This window comes from Stenella coeruleoalba (genome assembly GCF_951394435.1).
Source record: "Stenella coeruleoalba genome assembly, chromosome: 4".
Classification (NCBI taxonomy): domain Eukaryota; kingdom Metazoa; phylum Chordata; class Mammalia; order Artiodactyla; family Delphinidae; genus Stenella; species Stenella coeruleoalba.
Window position 1 is genome coordinate 132185609 of NC_137149.1, and position 20590 is coordinate 132206198.

The 20590-nt window shown below is 38.3% G+C and overlaps 2 protein-coding genes across 3 annotated transcripts in view; one reads left to right on the forward strand and one right to left on the reverse strand.

Moving 5' to 3' along the window:
* The window catches only part of LOC307186164 (uncharacterized protein), a 437480-nt gene that overhangs the window by 68798 nt on the left and 348092 nt on the right, over nt 1–20590 (reverse strand). The window lies entirely within an intron of this gene.
* Nucleotides 1–20590, forward strand: part of EMCN (endomucin) — an 88309-nt gene that overhangs the window by 12266 nt on the left and 55453 nt on the right. For both annotated transcript variants that reach the window (XM_079921016.1, XM_079921017.1), the window contains exons 2-3: nt 18628–18750; nt 20331–20402. In XM_079921016.1, the coding sequence (XP_079777142.1) occupies nt 18628–18750; nt 20331–20402 (195 nt within the window). The remainder of the gene's footprint in view (nt 1–18627; nt 18751–20330; nt 20403–20590) is intronic.

The window sequence follows — 20590 nt, forward strand, 5'->3', positions numbered from 1 at the left end:
ATTGATGAGGGAAACAGCTGTAGGAGTCCTATCAAAGTTTCAAGTGGGGTCAGGATGTGTTTGATAATCCAAACACAAGTATTTCTGGTTCCCAGAGAACTGTTAAGAGCCAGAGGAATTTGAGAAGGTAGGGAGGATTAAATGATTAGCATTTGAGCATGAAGAGAAATGGAGAAGCGGTGAAGTTATGAATCTGGGCAATATATACAGGAAAACCTCCAGTATTAGGAAATGACAAACAAATCTGTAAACTGGTCATTACCCTGCTATTTCTTAATAAACCAGGATAAGATAAGTTTTAGAAAGAAGTCAACAGCCTCTCTTCCAGAGTTTTACAAACTAGAAACCTCTGATATCTAACTGGCAGAAGTGTGTTGTTTGGCCACACAATGTTTTATGACTACAAGCTACTATTTAAAAATCAGCAAGTTTCACAAAACAACAATGGCGACAGAGAAAGAAAGAGAAAATCTTATTTTCAGCTCTTTTGGCAACTCTAGGTTTCATATTTCCTCACAGCAGCACTCGGTTAAACCTGAGTAATAAGTGCCCCCTTTAAACTGGGGAATGCTCTCATTCCTACAAAAGTATGTGCACTTCCACCCAATCTGACTCTCTCATTTGCTGCTTCGCAGATGTGGGCATAGGGTTAATCCCTTCACCTGTAGGATTTCATCTAAGCATTACGTGTGCAATTTGCAAAGCTATCACCATGTGCATGGTGGTTCAATAGATTTTTGAAAGGACAGGGTTCTGAGACAACTTTCTACAACTAACTAGGCTTGCCAGCTCAATCTCAGAATTTTAAAGACATTCCAGTCACCATTTTCTTTTTTATTTTTCTTAAAGATTAATGCTTTTATTACAATATGCTATAAATAATTAACTTAGCCCTGATTAGTACTCTTGTTTCACAGTCTCGAGAAAGCATAAAACTTAGAAAATAATTTAAAGAATTTAGAAACGACAAATCATAGCACACGATTAAAATGTTGCTTGGGGTTTCCTTTGCCTTTACACCTTTTTCTGATGTATTTATTTTTACCCTGTTTTACTAAATTTGCACATTTTTTGCATTTGCTCTTTTGTTGTTTATATTTATTCCTACTAAACTTCGTCCTGTAAATGAATAATAATTTAATTATTTTATATTGCAAATTTCCTTACTATTATCCAAGATATTAAAAATGCAGCTCAACACACTCTCCTTTAAAAACCTGATTTAGATTCTAACTGGATTATTGTAGGTCATATGGCCCCTTTTTTTAATACAGTTGATCCTTGAACAACATGGGTTTGAACTGTGTGGGTCCACTTATATGTGGATTTTTTTAAATAGTAAATACTACAGTACTATGCAATTGGAGGTTGGTTGAATCCATGGATGCAAAACCTCAAATACAGAGGATAAGGAAGAATTGTGGAGAAGGAGGGCAGACTATAAACTATGTGTAGACTGCACAGAGGGTCAGCACCCCTAGCCCCCATGTTGTTCAAGGATCAACTGTATAACATTTTCTCCACATAGGTATTTGAGACATTAGATAATTATTGATCACCTATTCAGCCCTTAGTTTCTACTTGTATTATCAGTCCCTTAAACAATACTAAGCTTTGGGCTGCTTTGACCCTGATTGTTAAAGAAAGATGGGAATAACGCATAGTGGTATGAGATGAAAAGGGAAGGATAAAAATGGAGTTTGGGCTGACGTTCTGTCATATGGAGAAGCTAAAATTTAGGATATTACAAGGTACTTTAAAACTTACTGAGTGGGGGGGCTTCCCTGGTAGCGCAGTGGTTAAAAATCCACCTGCCAAGGCAGGGGACACAGGTTCGAGCCCTGGTCCAGGAAGATCCCACATGCCGCGGAGCAGCTAAGCCCGTGTGCCACAACGACTGAGCCTGCACTCTAGAGTCTGTGAGCCACAACTACTGAGCCCATGTACCACAACTACAGAAGCCCACACACCTAGAGCCCATGCTCCACAACAAGAGAAGCCACTGCAATGAGAAGCCCTTGCACCACAACGAAGAGTAGCGCCCGCAACTAGAGAAAGCCCGTGCGCAGCCACAAAGACCCAATGCAGCCACAAATAAATAATAAATAAATAAACTTATTTAAAAAAAAAAAAAAACTTACTGAGTGGGGACTTCCCTGGTGGTGTAGTGGTTAAGAATCCGCCAGCCAATGCAGGGGACACGGGTTCAAGCCCTGGTCCAGGAAGATCCCACATGCCACGGAGTAACTAAACCCATGTGCCACAACTACCTAGCCTGTGCCCTAGAGACTGTGAGTCACAACTACTGAGCCCACAAGCCACAACAACTGAAGCCCACGCACCTAGAGCTCCATGAGAAGAGAAGCCACTGCAACAAGAGAAGCCACTGCAATGAGAAGCCCGCAGACTGCAATGAAGAGTAGCCCCTGCTCGCCACAACTAGAGAAAGCCCATGCGCAGCAACGAAGACCCAACACAGCCAAAAATAAATAAATAAATATATTTTTTTAAAAAAAGACTTACTGAGTGGCCTTAAAATGCTCTCACCTAAAGCAGTATTTCCAGGGTGTGTAATGGGTACAACTGGTTGTACTTGAGATAATTTTAGGCATAAACGGAATTAAACAATATTGACTCAAATCTCTATGATTCTTACAGTTATACAGTGTATGTTTGGTGTTATGTCTTACTGTGCTGTAACACTCATTAATTTCACTTTTCAACATAGGGAGAGCAGGACTCAAGCATGGAACCATCATAGTCAATGATATCTTTATAGAATATGAATTTTATCATAGTATTTATTTATTTATTTACGGTACGCGGGCCTCTCACTGTTGTGGCCTCTCCCGTTGCGGAGCACAGGCTCTCGACGGGCAGGCTCAGTGGCCATGGCTCACGGGCCCAGCCGCTCCGCGGCATGTGGGATCTTCCCAGACCGGGGCACGAACCCGTGTCCCCTGCATCGGCAGGCGGACTCTCAACCACTGCTTCACCAGGGAAGCCCCCATTGTGTTTATTTTTATAGTTAATTTTTTAAGTGAGTTGATTTTAAGAAAAAGAGTAAGGAACCAATAGCAGATAGAGGATATGAATAAGCTCATAAAACTCGTACAGGAGTGAATGAAATTTTGGACACACTTTACTAGAGATTAAACCTTAGGAGGCTGCTATAACCAAATATGGCGTTTCCTTTTGCCAGCTTTTCTTTTCTCACTAGGAAGTTGCTAAAATGCACAAGAGTTTTAAAGACACTTTTATAGTTGGTAAGTGACTCTTCTGAATTTTAACAAACATATTTCACTTCAACCTTTATCACCCAGGAGAATAGGAAGTGTAATGCTTTCAAATGTTACAGAAGTCTCACTAGAAATAAGAAAAATGCCCAAAACATAGAAAATTCCCCACAAATTCTTCCCAGATTTTAAAATGACCCATATATCAGAAAAAAATCATAAATCCAAGTTTATGCAGCATTCAACACTGTTGAGTTCACAAAAAAAGCAGAGAAATGTTTACAAATAGTAGTAAAGCATAAAGGAATAATGATTCAGCAACAAATTTAAACTCAGAAATTTTATTTCAGTATGAAGTTTCAATAGTAGATCATACGTTCAATATAAATTCAACCCAAGTTTGTATTTTCTATTTTTAGTTTAAAGTGATAGATGAATTAAAATAGTTTGAAGATTCTGGCTATTCCGGTAAAACTTATATTTAGCATATAATAAACAGTTAATAAACACCTATTGTCAAGCACTAGTAATGGGAGATACACAGATAAATGTTAATGCTATTAGAATTGCTTGAAAATTGATTATTCTGGTATATTTTACATAATGATTCTAAACTAATAAAAATGTTTAGTTATCACTAATCAGTAGAGAAATGCAAACCAAAACTACAATGAGTTATCACCTCACACCGGTCAGAATGGTCATCGTAAAAAATCTACAAACAATAAATGCTGGAGAGGGTGTGTGGAGAAAAGGGAACCGTCTTGCACTGTTGGTAGGAATGTAAATTGATACAGCCACTATGGAGAACAGTATGGAGGTTCCTTAAAAAACTAAAAATAGGGGCTTCCCTGGTGGCGCAGTGGTTGAGAGTCCGCCTGCCGATGCAGGGGACACGGGTTCGTGCCCCGGTCTGGGAAGATCCCACATGCCGCAGAGCGGCTGGACCCGTGAGCCATGGCCACTGAGCCTGCGCGTCCGGACCCTGTGTCCCGCAACGGGAGAGGCCACAACAGTGAGAGGCCCGCGTACCGCAAAAAACAACAACAACAACAACAAAAACTAAAAATAGAACTACCACACGACCCAGCAATCCCACTATTGGGCATATACCCTGAGAAAACCGTAATTCAAAAAGAGTCATGTACCACAATGATCACTGAAGCACTATTTACAATAGCCAGGACATGGAAGCAGCCTAAGTGTCCATCAACAGATGAATGGATAAAGAAGATGTGGCACATATATACAATGGAATATTACTCAGCCATAAAAAGACGAAATTGAGTTATTTGTAGTGAGGTGGATGGACCAAGAGTCTGTCCTACAGAGTGAAGTCAGAAAGAGAAAAACAAATACCCTATGCTAACACATATATATGGAATCTAAAAAAAAAAAAAAAAAAAAAAGGTCCTCATGAACCTAGGGGCGGGAAAGGAATAAAGACCCAGACATAGAGAATGGACTTGAGGCCATGGGAAGGGGGAAGGGTAAGCTGGGATGAAATGAGAGAGTAGCATTGACATATATACACTACCAAATGTAAAATAGATAGCTAGTGGGAAGCAGCCGCATAGCACAGGGAGGTCAGCTCAGTGCTTTGTGACCACCTAGAGGGGTGGGATAGGGAGGGTGGGAGGATACGCAAGAGGGAGGGGTTATGAGGATATATGTATATGTATAGCTGATTCACTTTGTTGTAAAGCAGAAACTAACACACCATTGTAAAGCAATTATACTCCAATAAAGACGTTAAAAAAATGTTTAGTTATACAGAGCACCATGCTTCTTAGGCATACTGGATAAAAGAAACTAAGTATGTATCAATAATAATGCAAGATTACATCTATTGGTTTTCTCTCATTAATATTGCTGTTAGGAAAGTAAATTTAATGGTTCTGGCATGAATTCATCTTCAAAACCAGAAAAATCAGTTTACAAATAAATGCCAACTGCAATCTAATGGTAACCTTCACACTTAGAAAACACTTTATTACTTAATAATGGTGGTATCTCAGATTTAAGTAATTATCGCTGCTGCATTGAAGTGCTTGTCCTATAGCTCCGTAGTCTATTTATTCTGATTATCCATCCTGCCATATTTGTGAAGCAAACAATTTATAGCCAACTCTGGAATAATTTGCTATACAGCAAATTTACAATTATCTTCTGCAGCAAGCACATAACTGTGACTCAGCCAATTTGATTCTGAGTCTGGTAAACAGCATTTAATAAAATAAAAATAATTTTATATAATTCAGATCGCTCCTGGATATCTCCAACTTTAATGTAAAAACATGTTCAGATTATAGACTTCCTTGCTGCTCTGGGAAAAAGCCCAATGCAGCCCATTTCTTCAAATCTTTCGTGGTGGAGGGAGGATTGAGTTCTCATGTTCACCTTTCTTTCCACCTTCTTGCACCCTTCAAATTTTGTACTCCACTTGGTTTCTTGTGACATTTTCTTTAACTTTGCACTGGCAACAACCAAAATGTAGTTCTCCTTTCTTTCCTGCATGCCCAGAAAGATCCACTTAACTAAAGTCTTGCTGGGTATTTGCGGACTGCATGTGGAATAGGTGACTTTACTGAAGGAAGGGAGGTTTTACAACAGAGTGGTGCAAAGTTAAGAATGTGTTTTAGATATCTCCGTTCTTGAAAGTCTTTTGGATGCTTTACCTTCTTTCTTGGTCTATTCTCTCTCCTCCTCCCCCATATCTTCTCCTCTCTTACCCTCAAGGGTAAAAAATAACAGATCATTTCCATTTTCTTGGGCAGAACAATTCAGTTCTCTCTAGCTCTTTCTCTTACATTTCTTAAAGTTTTGGACATCCTTTTGAATTTCCAAAATCACTCTGACAAGTGTACACCTGACTGTTTGCTCTTAAATAAGAACAAATTTTCCATCCTAGTCATCATCTTGGCATTTGGGAAGGGATTTTGGAATGGTTCTTTCTTCTAGTTAAATTTGAATGATATTATGCGAGAGGGCACTACTTTTAAATGATGAGGCAAATTTGAGTTGATTGAGAAATAAAAGTATACAGTCATCCTTCTCTCTAAATATGGATTTCCTGATTTCTTCCATTGTCAGCAGAGCTGAATGTATCAGAAAGATACTTTCCAACCAGGCTTTGAAAACATATTCTGTAAACATGTCTGTTGCCTACTATTAAATAACAAAAATCTGTTGCAATGTTCAGTGTAAGCTCTTTCTTTTTCCAAAGGCTGCATCTGTCCCACAACACGCAGCGTTATTTTTAAATGTGTTAGATTTAATTAACCCATCACAAGGGACTCTTCGATGGCATCCTAAAGGTATGTTCAAAATATTTTTAATTTGGAAAATATGCCATATAAAAGCTAGTCTCCAAAATCAGAAAGTAGACACCGTGACTTCTTCTCTGTTCTTATATAAATACATGATAGGCTTCTACTGGGCATGTGGTTCCATCTGAGCAAAACTGAGCAGCTCTTCCATCTCCAGCGTGGAGAAACCGATTCACAGAAAGAAGAAGTATGCTGTTATTCTAGCACTTAGAGCCGGCACATATTGGAAACAAAGAGCCATAAATCCCCTTCTCTGTAAGTCGCTGCTTGTTTGTTTCTAATTAAAAAGTATGAGTCATGGGTGTTTAAAGACTGACCCTAATTATTTGCAGGGAATGGATAAGACAAGATATCAAATTCCGGCTCAGTTTTTGATGCTATATAAAGTCATCAGTCAAATAAACAAAATTGTACTGTTATTGACATACTAAGATCCACAAAGGAGTGGTCCCCCAATGTTTTGAAGATAAGTGCCTCATTTACATGGAAAGTGTGAACCCCTTCCCAGTAAGATAATAATTGCACCCACTAATTGAGAAGACAGAATGCTGCTAAATATTTAGCAATTTTTAAACAGTTGTATTTCATTAATCACAATAGAAACTATATAAATTTTAAAATGGTAGCGTATATGTGTGAATCATTTTTTTTCAATATGCAGACAATAGTTACTTGGAATATAGATTCAGCGATCCCTGGTTGAAGCTCTGTAGATCCCAATTGTACCATGCCCACCACATGGTAGCAACCATGGACCTATGGAACAGCAACATGGAAAACCTCTTTCTTCTACTACAAGAAACTGACTTTCATGTTTTCTTTATTCTATCCTGGAATCTTTCTGTTCCATTATTATAATCACAGTTTCTTAAAAGAAATGGTATAAGGATATCAGAAAAAGATAATACTAAAAATAATTTATAAAATCTGGCAAAGTTGTTGTCAAATTTAGGATGTAATTGGAAGAATCAGGTTATGATTTAGGGAGGAGCTTACGTTTTATTTAGAAAGACTTTACTAGCTTGAACTTACTGACTGTGTTGGACATGGCTCTGTAAATAGTTAATCAAGTATTTAGGGACAGTATAAGCAAGAAACATCAATTTGTCTGACCTATTGGTAGAGCTCTAAAATGTATCTCATGTCATCGACTTTTTTTTTTTTTTTTTTTTTGGTACGCGGGACTCTCACTGTTGTGGCCTCTCCCGTTGCGGAGCACAGGCTCCGGACGCGCAGGCTCAGCGGCCATGGCTCACGGGCCCAGCCGCTCTGCGGCATGTGGGATCTTCCCGGACTGGGGCCCAAACCCATGTCCCCTGCATCGGCAGGCGGACTCTCAACAACTGCGCCACCAGGGAAGCCCGTCATCGACTTTTTAATCAGGATAAATTCAAGTGTAACCTAGATGTTAGCTGCATCTCTCAAGCTTTTATATATATTAATGTTTTGCTCTGCACAGAAACCCTATGTTTCTATAATTTTAAAAACAGAGGCTAAAGAGATTAAGTAATTTGCATAAGGTCACATAGCTGGTAAATTGTGGAGACCTGCAGTCACCTACTTCCTACACTACACTGCCTCTTGTTTTATTCTGTGCTAAGATATTTTTTTCATTTATTTAGTGTCTTTTCTTGCATTCACAAGAGACCCTGAATATATATGCTAAAAATAATTTGATGCAAATGAAATAAAGAAGGCAAAATAGTTCTTTGATGTGATCAATGTAAATTAATTGGTGATTTTGCTGTAAAAGTGAGACTGAACAATAATATATTCACTATATCACTGTTGCTTTACCCCAAAACAAGAAAGGAAAAAAAAAAATTTTTTATCATTTCCCTAAATCCAGAACTAACAAATAAAGGACACTGAAAAAAATCATGTCTTAGAAAGCCCTTCATAAATTTTCTGAGTCATATGATATTACAATAAAAGTTGACTTTCTTACTTTAAAATTTTTTAATAAAGTTGTTTCGCACTAATATTCTATTGATGAACAAGATAAGATATAACTTTGAGTGAAGAGATTTTGCTCTGTTTTATTTAATAATCCCTGATGGATGATGTGACTGGTCAACAAAAACAAAAAAAACGGAGGTACTACTGATGACAAATGCTTTTTACTTTCAGTAATTTACCTTAATTAGTTTCATTTGTTTTCATAATTAATAGCAACAATATGAGAAAAACAATTGTGCTCTAAAGTACTCTAAATAATACCGAATAGTAGCACAGAAATACTGCAACCACAAACGTGACATTGCAGTTCTAAGACTAGCCAATGTAGAGGAAAATCACAAGAAAGATGGGATTAGAACATCTGAGTGTAAACAAGGCTCTAACATCTTCCGCTGCTGCAGAAGATAATTGTAACTGTGACTCTTGGCAAGTCACAATCAGACCTCAGTTTCTTCATCTATGAAATGAAGATAACAGTATTGTCTGTTCTACTGTTCTATGAAATTGTTAAAATCAAATGATGTCAGTGAAAGCAATTATTGTTACACGTTTGCATTCTTGGAATGTCTGTCATTTATAAAGTTTTTTGTCACTTCAAATAATTCTTTTTAGGGCAAGAAAAGATTGTCTTTGACTTTTCAGAAGATAGAAATAACATTTTGTCCTTTTATTTTACCCCTTAATAACTGAAATTACCATCTTTCAACAGATACAAATTAAAAAGCATTTAAAATCAGTTAGAGAGTTTTTCTTTACACTTAGAGAAGACAAAAATAGAGTAGATGAGGTGATAAATATGACATCTCAAAGTCAGCCAAATATCATTTTCTAGCTTCAAATGCAATACTGTAGACTTTTATACAAACTCAGCTGTCACTCATTAAGTGTAGACATGAACACACACACACAGACCTACACATACACATTGCTGAGAAGGAGCTGTCTAGCTTATTGTATATGAGCTCTATTCATTCACGTAGATGCTAGTTTACCTATAATAAAATATTTCATCATTTGTTCTGCTATGTAAAAGAAAAGTTTCGGGCTTCCCTGGTGGCGCAGTGGTTGAGAGTCCGCCTGCCGATGCAAGGGACACGGGTTCGTGCCCCGGTCCGGGAGGATCCCACGTACCGCGGAGCGGCTGGACCCGTGAGCCATGGCCGCTGAGCCTGTGCGTCCAGAGCCTGTGCTCCGCAGCGGGAGAGGCCACAACAGTGAGAGGCCCGCGTACCGCAAAAAAAAAAAAAAAAAAAAGTTTCAACACAAAGTATTCCAAATACCTATTCCCAACTTTGTCTTTCACATTTTCTCTATTTCTGGGTAGACTAACACCCTAAAGGGAAATACATTTTGTCCAGGTAACATTATCAGATTGCAAATAAACATAATCATTTTCTCCCTTGTAATACAGAATGCCTTTTGGGGCTTAGATTTCTCCCAGGTGATGAGTTTATAACTCTATAAAGCCTTTGTATATAACTGCTAAAGTACAAGCCTCCTTCTTGGTATGTAGAAATGCAACTTATGCTCAATTATTTGCCATAATGGATATTTACATTGTAATTTAATCTTACAGGTAATATAATTTTACAGTTGAAGAGATTTTGTTCAACAGACACTTTTCATAGAGAGGAAACTGAGGCCCAAAGTGGTGAAGTGGCTCACACAGTTACATAATTAGTTGATGTCACAATTGCCAAGGCTGTGTGTCCTTCCACCTCCCGTGGTGTCATTTCATGTGTGTCAATCACTCTTCTAATGTCACTGCTGGTGGAAAGTGTCTAGTGAGACCTTCCCTGTTCCTGAAGAAATGCCAGGAGAGCCTGTAGTGAAGACCCAGGATTTCAAGTGGCGACATTCTAAGCTCAGAGGAAAGCTGGGGGCGCCATTAGAGAGAGAAGAGGAACACCTCCTGCTCCGTTATCACTGCCCCTGTGTGGAGCCCAGACAAGGGACAGAGCAGTGCTGTTCCTCCCAGGACTGAGAGGGCCCTTGATTGATCCCCTTCCTGAGACAAGCCCAAGAGACTTGCTTGTAAGGTTTGCTGGTGCCGACAAGAACCTGCAAAGCCTAAGCATCTTGTTTCCTGGGAAGATGCTTTTTGAGCCACAGAATCACAGCTCCTCTCTGGGGTCAGAGCAGAGCATGGTAGGAGGGATCTGGGGATGGTTGATCTAAGAGCCCAGGAGTATGGCCAGGTCACTCCTTTCCCCTAATACTCTCACTCCTGTAAATATTAAATATAACCTTTGCTTTTTTTATACCTCAAAGAGCTGAAACTTTCCAAACCTGATACAGTATACAAAAAGTCCCCTTATAATAGAGTCCACAATCTCAAATATCTTGTTATTATGCAACCTGAGTTTTAAAGAATCACAATTAGTTTGTGAAGGAAAAATACCTGCATTGCCCCATAATTTCAAACCTGACACGTGGGTGAGTGGAGGAAACTTGCCTTGGGAGGCTCCACCTGTGTGTCAGCCAGAACACCTTGGATTCTCAGGTCCATTTTGCAGATATTGTTGTTTTCTGTTTAAGAAACTCGCCAATGTACTGCTGCCTTCCCATTCTCCCCAGAGGGGCCAGGTGGCTGAGACACCTGTCCATGCTTGAGCCTGCCAGGCCTGGCACTCCTTCCCCACCTCACAGATGGCTGGCAACCTGAGGAGATTCGTCTTTAAGGCATAGCTCTCTCCCACTTACCTGCATATTTTCCTCTCTGTGAGAGATGAGATCTCCTTCTTTTTATTTTTATTTTTTTAACATCTTTATTGGAGTATAATTGCTTTACAATGTTGCATTAGTTTCTGCTGTATAACAAAGTGAATCAGCTATACGTATACATATATCCCCATATCCCTTCCCTCTTGCATCTTCCTCCCACCCTCCCTATCCCACCCCTCTAGGTGGTCACAAAGCACCAAGCTGATCTCCCTGTGCTATGCGGCTGCTTCCCACTAGCTATCTATTTTACATTTGGTAGTGTATATAAGCCCATGCCTCTCTCTCACTTTGTCCCAGCTTACCCTTCCCCCTCCCTGTGTCCTCAAGTCCATTCTCTACATCTTCGTCTTTATTCTAACTTATCCCCCAAATTCATTCCACCTAGGAAAGGTAAGCATTCTAAAACCTTTTGTGCTCACTACAGTATTTTGTTAGCCTTAATCGAAAAAGTGAACTTCAAATCCTTTTTTTTTTTTTGAGTTGCCACTAGCTCTGATGTTTTCATTGAAAATTAAATTTTTCTGTTTTCCTCTCCCCAAAGATTCTATTTTTAAGTGTCTAATATCCCCAAGGCCCCATTTCAGGCCTTATGTTATATAGCCTCTGTTTTATTTGGCACTATTGTCTTTGCCCTTCTCTTTGAATATCCTTTCTTCTTTTTCTACCATGAAGCATGATTTTTCTTTCTTTCTTGTGCTCATTTATCTGATTCCTTTTGAAATCTGTTCCACGGAGAAAATGATTCTCATTATCCTAGACACATAGAGAGACATCACCTTACTTTGATTTCACTCGTATAGGATGAGCTACGCGTAGCATTAATTATACAGCACCATTTTCATATGGCACCTTAGCATAACCTTATAGGTGTTTCATGCATGTAGAGCTTGAGTATCAAAATAAAGTCTAAGATCCTCTAGGAAAAACATATTTTTAATTTTTGCTTAGGTCTTATTGAAATAGATGCTTAGTAAACGTTTATTGAGGTAGGTTACTCATTGGCTAGTAGTTTACTTATACATTTCATATAAGGTATCATGAAATTTTTAGATCAATGCAAGTAGAAGTCATCAGGAATACATCATCACGTAATAATTGTTGTTTCCTTTGAATTGAGGGAAAAAATTAACTTCATTTAATTTGGTTGGCAATGAACCAAAGTGGCCTGTGCTGTATAAAAGAGCAAGGATCACCATTAATGGAAAAGCGTGTTGCTATGACACTGATAGTCAAAAGGAGTTGGTGCCTGGTCTTTCACAAAGGCTCTCTTTTGATGGGAATATAGAAAGGGTATCCTATTTCCTTTATTTATTTTTATTATATTACTATAGAAATATATTTTACTTATATATAAATTTTGTATATTATACTATGTAATTAACATTTTAATATATTCTTAATGGGTGAGGGAAAATTGAAATTTTCCACTTAAACTTTGCTAATTCTTTGCTACTTCTTTTCTGACAAAGAAGATATAGGGTATATGTTGAACAAAAATTATAATGCTAGCAACTACTGACAAAGTACTACGAAAAAGGACCTTCTCACTATTTATAATACCCCAATTTGTGCATTGCCATCACATACAAACGTTAAGAAGTGGATCTCTATTCACTATAAGCCATGATACATAGGGGAGAAGCAACCACAAATGACAACTGAAAATTGACAATTACTTTATTTCAAGATAAAATCTGTATAAAGTTCCTAAAAGCCTAAGGGGTGGCATATATGGGAGGTGGCACTGCATGAAGACAATATGAAATAGTAGAAATAGTATGTTGTAAGCTATTGAAATATAAAATTAGCTACTTTACCATCAATTCCATACAGCAGTTATCTAGGTGATGAGATTATTACCTAATAATGGTACTTTGAAGGTTTATAAGACCATTTAGTAGTTAGCATTTTGAATTTACTGTAATTATATATTTCTAAAGAAACCGTTCTTCTGTTTCCTTAAAGAACTTAAAACCTTCTTCTGAAATTGTGTTTATGGTTAAAACTAGCAAAGTAAATATTTTCAAAGGGAAACTTCAGCACTGTCTCTGCCACAATTGCATTCCACATACTCAAATGGTAGAATTAGAAAAAAAAAATCAACTTTTTACTAATTGGTGCTATGATCTTTTGAAACTACCTTAAACTCATACATTTTCTGAGCTATAAAATGTAGGACTTCTATTACATTAAGATCTTTTTGAAAAGTTCTTTCCAGATCTCAAGTTCTAGAATTCTAAGTTACTGTCATTCGGTGTTTGTGTTGATCTAGAAGAAGCAAGATCAATCTTCTTTAGTAGTGGATTTTCAGTGGACTTTAGAAACAGAATTGGTAGGGAAAAAGAAAGCTAGAGAAGCAATTGCTCCTTATGAGGATGGATGAAATTCTAACTCTTAGAGACTATTCGTGAGTTACCTCTAAATGTAATTACAAAGCATGTCTGAGAAGATTGGAGTCGATGACTTGATCATTTGAAAACAGGAGAAAGTATGAATCTTGGTTTCTAGCCATAAACTGAATTCTCAAAGTTCTTATGATTTTTATAATTAAAATAGTTATTTTATTAAAATCCCAATAATGCTTCATCCTTTCATAGCATAGGAAACTGGTGCTATGGCATCCCTTGTGCTCTCTCAGTTGGAGTGTATGGATATAGGGTAGAGTCAGGATGAAATGCCATCTGTTTCTCCCCAAAGCAGCACTATCTGGTTTGGCACAAGCAAAGCTGTGAGGCACAGGTCTCCTTGTTAAATTATTCTTTAATCACTTTGGAGATAAAGAGAGGGGAAATGCTACCTCACAGTGTCCTATGAAAACACTTCAGAATTAACCACTTTCCTCAATGGTTTATTATGAGATCAAATCAGACCTAGAAGAGATTTACAGATAATACAGTAAAAGCATAATTGATGGTTACTTGAATCCTGGTCAATAAAACCTTCAACAGTGGTAGTTACAGGGAATAATTCTTTTCCACCGTATGAGGAGAGAAAGTTTCTATTTGCAGCATTTTTTAAACTCAGTAAATCTCTATTTTTATTTTTCAATTATAAATAGTTTTAAAAGATTGGAAATATTTTAAAGCTTTCAGTCTACTATGTAAAAATTTTATATGCGTGTTTATGTATAGGTACACGACAGTATGAATGCTTGTTATTAAAAAAGAAAAAAACAGTGAGGTGTTTTGTCTGTTTCCTCATCCTAGGCACGTAGAGGTAAAACATCGGTGCATCTAGTCACTTCCACATTTTTGATATCACACTCCGTCAAAGGCAGAAAGCAGGTGGGGCAGGGGTATGTGGCTTGGCATGGAGCCACCTTCCCATGGCCAGATGTGTGACGCTTCAGGGTATCTTCTCCGGAGTCAAAGGTGTCTGGATTCAAATTCCAACTGTATTACTTCCTATAATATGGACAAGTTGCTTACCATTTTTGATCCTCTTCTGTAAAATGGTGATCTAAGCGTATAAACATTGTAGGGTCTTAGAATTAAATGATATAATCCATGGAAAGTATTCACATACTACCTGGCGCAGAGTGACGCTCAGTATTCTTAGGGGTTGCTTGTCAGTCCTTGCCAAAAGAGGGAATACTCTCTGTTGAACAATCTGAAGAACTAGTAATGGAGACATTGATGAGTGCTAATGGATTAAGGTTTTACTCAGGGAAATCCGTGGCCAAATGTGTAGAAGGGCAGTAAGAAGGAGAAGCCTTACAGCACATTTCAACCTGACCACATAAGTAGCTAGAAATGTGTCTTGTTGTAGTTTGCCTCAAGTCATTGTATGGATGAGAACTCACTGATCTCACATGATGACTTCAAGAGGGCCGACCACATTGGTAAACATAAAAATGGCGGCTTTCAATTCTGTTCCACTGGTATCTTCTCATTCTCTGCCCCACTTATTTCCCCATTGTGTTTCCTACGGTTGAATTTCCATTTGGTCACTTCCTATGGCTCCCCACAGACTCGTAAATAAAGTCCTAAGTCTCTGGCTTGGTGTTCAAAGTCCTTTACAATCTGGTCTCCAGAATTTTACCAGACACATCCACCATGTCCTGTCGTAGTACACAGCAATCCAGCCAAACAGAGCTCTTTGCAGTGCCCTCAGATATGTCTCACTCTCCCACTTCAGACCTTTACTCATGCTCTTTCCTCTTCCTGTGTCACCATATTACTCACTCTTCAAGCTCCAGCTCCTATGTCAACTCTCTCATGAAGTATTCCTTGCTCATGCCAGCAGGGTGGTCATTTTTTATTTTTTTTTAATTTTGCTGTACGTGGGCCTCTCACTGTTGTGGCCTCTCCCGTTGCGGAGCACAGGCTCCGGACGCGCAGGCTCAGCGGCCATGGCTCACGGGCCCAGCCGCTCCACGACATGTGGGATCTTTCCGGACCGGGGCACGAACCCGTGTCCCCTGCCTCGGGAGGCGGACTCTCAACCCCTGCGCCACCAGGGAAGCCCAGGGTGATCATTTTTTATCTTATAAATTCTTGTCCTAACTTTTTCTTGTCCCACAGTTTTCACATTTTTAGCTGGAATCACAGTAAGAGATACATTTTGCATTCACACACATTTCATTCTCAAACACACACACACACACACACACACACACACAATGCTAAACAAAAGCTTCATGAAACAATACTTACCCTCATTATTTGCAGTATTAATCTAATATTGCCTCTTTTCTCTTTCATTTGGAAAAAAAAAGCTCTGGCTGCAATGTATTAAATAGACTTAAATTACTCTTTTTTTTTTTTTTTTTTTTGGCGGTACGCGGGCCTCTCACTGCTGTGGCCTCTCCCGTTGCGGAGCACAGGCTCCGGACGTGCAGGCTCAGCGGCCATGGCTCACGGGCCCAGCCGCTCCGCGGCATGTGGGATCCTCCCGGACCGGGGCACGAACCCGTGTCCCCTGCATCGGCAGGCGGACTCTCAACCACTGCGCCACCAGGGAAGCCCCTAAATTACTCTTTAATTGTATCATAACCTGAAGTTTGAAAAACACTGGTCTACACAACTCATACAGAATATTCTTTATTATTTATTGTGTATCGGCATTATGTTCCCTACCAGATTAAAAGCTACTCAAGGGTGACACTATGTGGAGCAACATAGAGTCTTTTGCAGTATCTAATCATGCTTTTCATATTAGTTCCCCAATAAGTATGTGTGGAAGCAAAAAAGGAAAGAAAAAAGTAAGGGAGGGAGGAAAGAAATATGAAAAATATCTCTGGAGTTGTTGATTATACTCAGAAATTAAGGTTGTTGCTATTTAGCAAGTCAACAGAGAGAGATCATTCAAGTTATTTACTGGTGAAATTTCCAGTCCATGGGGTATATGCCTCTTCAAATAACTTCTTCAATCTCAGTTTAAACTTAGAAATTAATGTTACCTCATGGACTCTAGGACAGAAAGAAAAATAGTGAGAACAAAATGACTAATAGAGAAAAGGTAACCTCATACACGCTGTGCTCCTTTTCTCTGCTGAGTATTGAGGGGAAGGAGAGGATGGGAGTAAGACCAAGGGTGTGAAGTGTTTCTCCAGAGGTGAAAAAAGCTTTTGACTTGATTTCGGTAAAGCCCTTGAAAAAGCTGTTCTGTCATTCTTGTATGTGCGGAACACATCGGTATGTGCTGCATACACCAAGCAATTTCTGTGAGCTGTCTGTAAACAAAGTCAGCGCTAAGCATAAACACTCCCAAGGCCCTCAAGTCTATAAAATAAAACAGGAAGTACACTCTATCTCATGACATCTCAAATATTGCTTTTCAATGACTTGAAAGATTTTTGGGTTTTTTTCTCAGATTCAAAGAGGAAAATTTTGGATGAAATTTAAATTTGAGAAGTCATACAAATGACATACAATTACTGTAATGACATACTCAGTTTGACTGGGATTTGAACATGAGTCTTTGTTATTCAAAGTCCATCCTCTCAACTACCTGTTGTACTGACTCTGTATACAACTGACCCTTAAATAGCATGAGTTTGTACTGTGTGGGTCCACTTATACACAGATTTTTTTCAATAGTAAATACTACAGTGCTAAAATCTGAAGTTGTTTGAATCTTTGGATGCAGAGAAACCTCGGATAGGAAGGGCCACATATAAGTTATACTTGGATTTTCTATCGCGTGGAAGGTAGACGCCCCTAACCCCCAAGTTGTTAAAGGGTCAACTGTTCTGTATACAAAGGAACAACACAAAAATAGTGCTTTCCATGAACAGGAATATTTTTTCCACATCCTTTGTAAACATTTGTTTGCTGTTTTTTGATCTGCAACATAACAGTAAGTATACAGAGACAAGTCCAACAAATGCAGGATTAAAAAAGTATATAAATGCCAATAAGCTACAATAATATTATATGAAACAAATCTTTCCATAGATCACTGAGAATTAAATCCTATATACTTCACTTTTAAAAAATAATATTGCAATGGAAGTTTTAAGAATTATTGTAAGATATTGGCTTTCTATTGCCAAAAAATAATTATTAAAAATAAACATAGGGCTTCCCTCGTGGCACAGTGGTTGAGAACCCACCTGCCGATGCAGGGGACACGGGTTCGTACCCCGGTCCGGGAAGATCCCACATGCCGCGGAGCGGCTGGGCCCGTGAGCCATGGCTGCTGAGCCTGCGCGTCTGGAGCCTGTGCTCCGCAACGGGAGATGCCACAACAGTGACAGGCCCGCGTACTGAAAAAAAAAAATATATATATATATATAATATACATAACAATGTATTGTCTTCACTTCTGTGCCTTTGAGAGAAATAAGTCATTTGAAAAGGCAGATTTATGGTGGCTCTATTCCCAAGAATGTAGGCTTGTTGCAATTGTTGAATTTCTTTAAAATTTATTTTCTCTTTAGAATATATATGTAGTATATGGAGAGAGAGAGAGAAATGCTATGTACCAAAAAAAGATGCACTAATACTGAGATTTTAGTATTTAGTAACTTTAACATGCTCTAAAACATTCAGTAAACTACCCACTGCCCAGAGAGTGCCTGTTTATTTATTTCATCGGACAATGTTAGTTTAGTTGGATTAAAAATATTGTTAAGCTTCAAACTCATACATTTATTCCTCACTAGTTTTGTCAGATATTATTTTGTTTCGGAACCACAGACTGATTCTGCCAACCATCTTAAAAATTCACGCCGTTGGTGAGAAGCAGATGGAGTTAGTGAATGAATACAGAAATCAAGGCTGAATTCATTACAATTAGAAAATTAATTCCAAAACCATACCCGATGCAGTAGTATACATACAGTTTACTTTGTTTAAGTATACTAGGCTGTTGATTGGCAAAATAAATGTAAATTTTAATGCAACTGCTTTAACACAATTTACTTTTTTCCAAAGTCAAAGATACAGCCACTCCTGTATTATCATCAACTTCTGCAACAAAAACATCTGTACCAACATCAAACACAACGTCATCACCAAATGTTGCAGAGAAATCAACAGTTGAAATATCTGCTAAAGGTAGGATTAACTCTTCATGACACTTACTTTAACAAATTAAATTAGTAGCACCCATGTAAATTAATCATAGGAAAATAATTTGGGAATCTCATATCTGTGTTATGAAGGTCTAGGTTATTTCACTATTTTGAAACTCATGTGTTATTTTGGGTTGAATACAGAACCGTGAGATCACAGTGGGCTTCTTCGATGATATCGCTTTGGGTCACTTCCTGTTTGGGAATGATCCTATTGTGATGGTTACATATACAAAGTTTATTTTTAGAGAAGAAAAAATTGTCATTTCTCAGTCATAAAAATATCTTTCTAAATATTCCAGTTGCCCACTTAAGCAGCACAGCTCACAAGGTGAAACTGTATTAATAACAGAGCTGCTTGTATATTTTGGAGATTAATCCTTTGTCAGTTGCTTCCTTTGTCAGTTGCTTTGTTTGCATAGTACAGGGAGATCAGCTGGATGCTTTGTGACAATTTAGAGGGGTGGGATAGCGAGGGTGGGAGGGAGGCTCACGAGGGAGAGGATATGGGGATGTATGTATACATATAGCTGATTCACTTTGTTGTACAGCAGAAACTAAACACAACATTGTAAATCAATTATACTCCAATAAAGATATAAAAAAATAAAGTACTAGGTAAACTGTGCAGAGCCAAATATCTCCTCCCCCAAACACAGCATGTGTATATATAAGAACCAAGATTTTATGAATGTCACATAGTAAAAATAGAACCCTTGCCCTAATCACAAAAGGACATTCTAACATGTTTTAAGAGAAAAGGGAATGCTACCATGAGTAGCAAATCAGTAAGTTGTGTTCCCTACTTAAAGCAGATCTTTATCCTTTTGTTGGTCCCCCTGTCCTGTGTGAGTGCCATCTTATCTGAAACAACATTTGCTACATGCTCACTCTATGCCAGGAATTATTCTTCATACGACGAAGATTAAAAAGATGACTAAGGGCCAGTCGGAGCATGCAGCAACTGCGGGGAGTGGGGGGAGGGGCATGGGAAAAAAGAGGTGACTAAGGGTTAGGTACTGCCCTCAGAAGCCTAGGAGAGGGCTTTGTACAGAGTGGGAAATCAATGAATTGTATCATAAATGAAAAAAATTAATTACAGGAGTTTGCAAGTTCCTTTATTATTTATGTTTATTGGAAGTTTCAAAGCCACAACTAAATCAACAAAATGAAATCTCATTTTGGGAAAAAAAGGCACATTACTCCTAGGTCCTATTGACCAGGTAATTTTTCCCACTGGGAAAAATAAAATGATTTTAAATACTTCACTTTTAAAGAGACCTAAGTAACAATCTGCAGTAGAAATTTGCTTTTGGGACCTCTCATACAAAAGTGTGTGTGTGTGTGTGTGTGTGTGTGTGTATTTATCGGGCCACCCAAGCATTCAGTACTTACATTCCTCACCTTGGACAAAAGAAGCTGGAAAATGGAAAAATAAAGATAGACAAAGGTTTACCCAGTACCTATAGAAGGATTTTAATTCACCTTCAGATTTGACTTACTTTTCTTTACTCCATGACAGGTGAGATGAAATTGTAATTAATAATAATGTCATCTATCTAGGAGCTACCAGCAAGGAACCCTTAGAAACATCTCTGCTGTCAACACTGTCTTCAGTAACCACAGCAGTTAATGGTGAGTAATGTATCTGCTTTGCCACCATTTTTCTTTTATGTATATCATCACGTACCATACCATAATAGTCACCCTTTTAAAGTATTCAATTAAGTGGGCTTTAGCGTATTCACAAGCTTCTGCACACATCTGGGACATTTTCATCACCCCCAAAAGAAACCCTACATCTATTACCAATCACTCCCCCA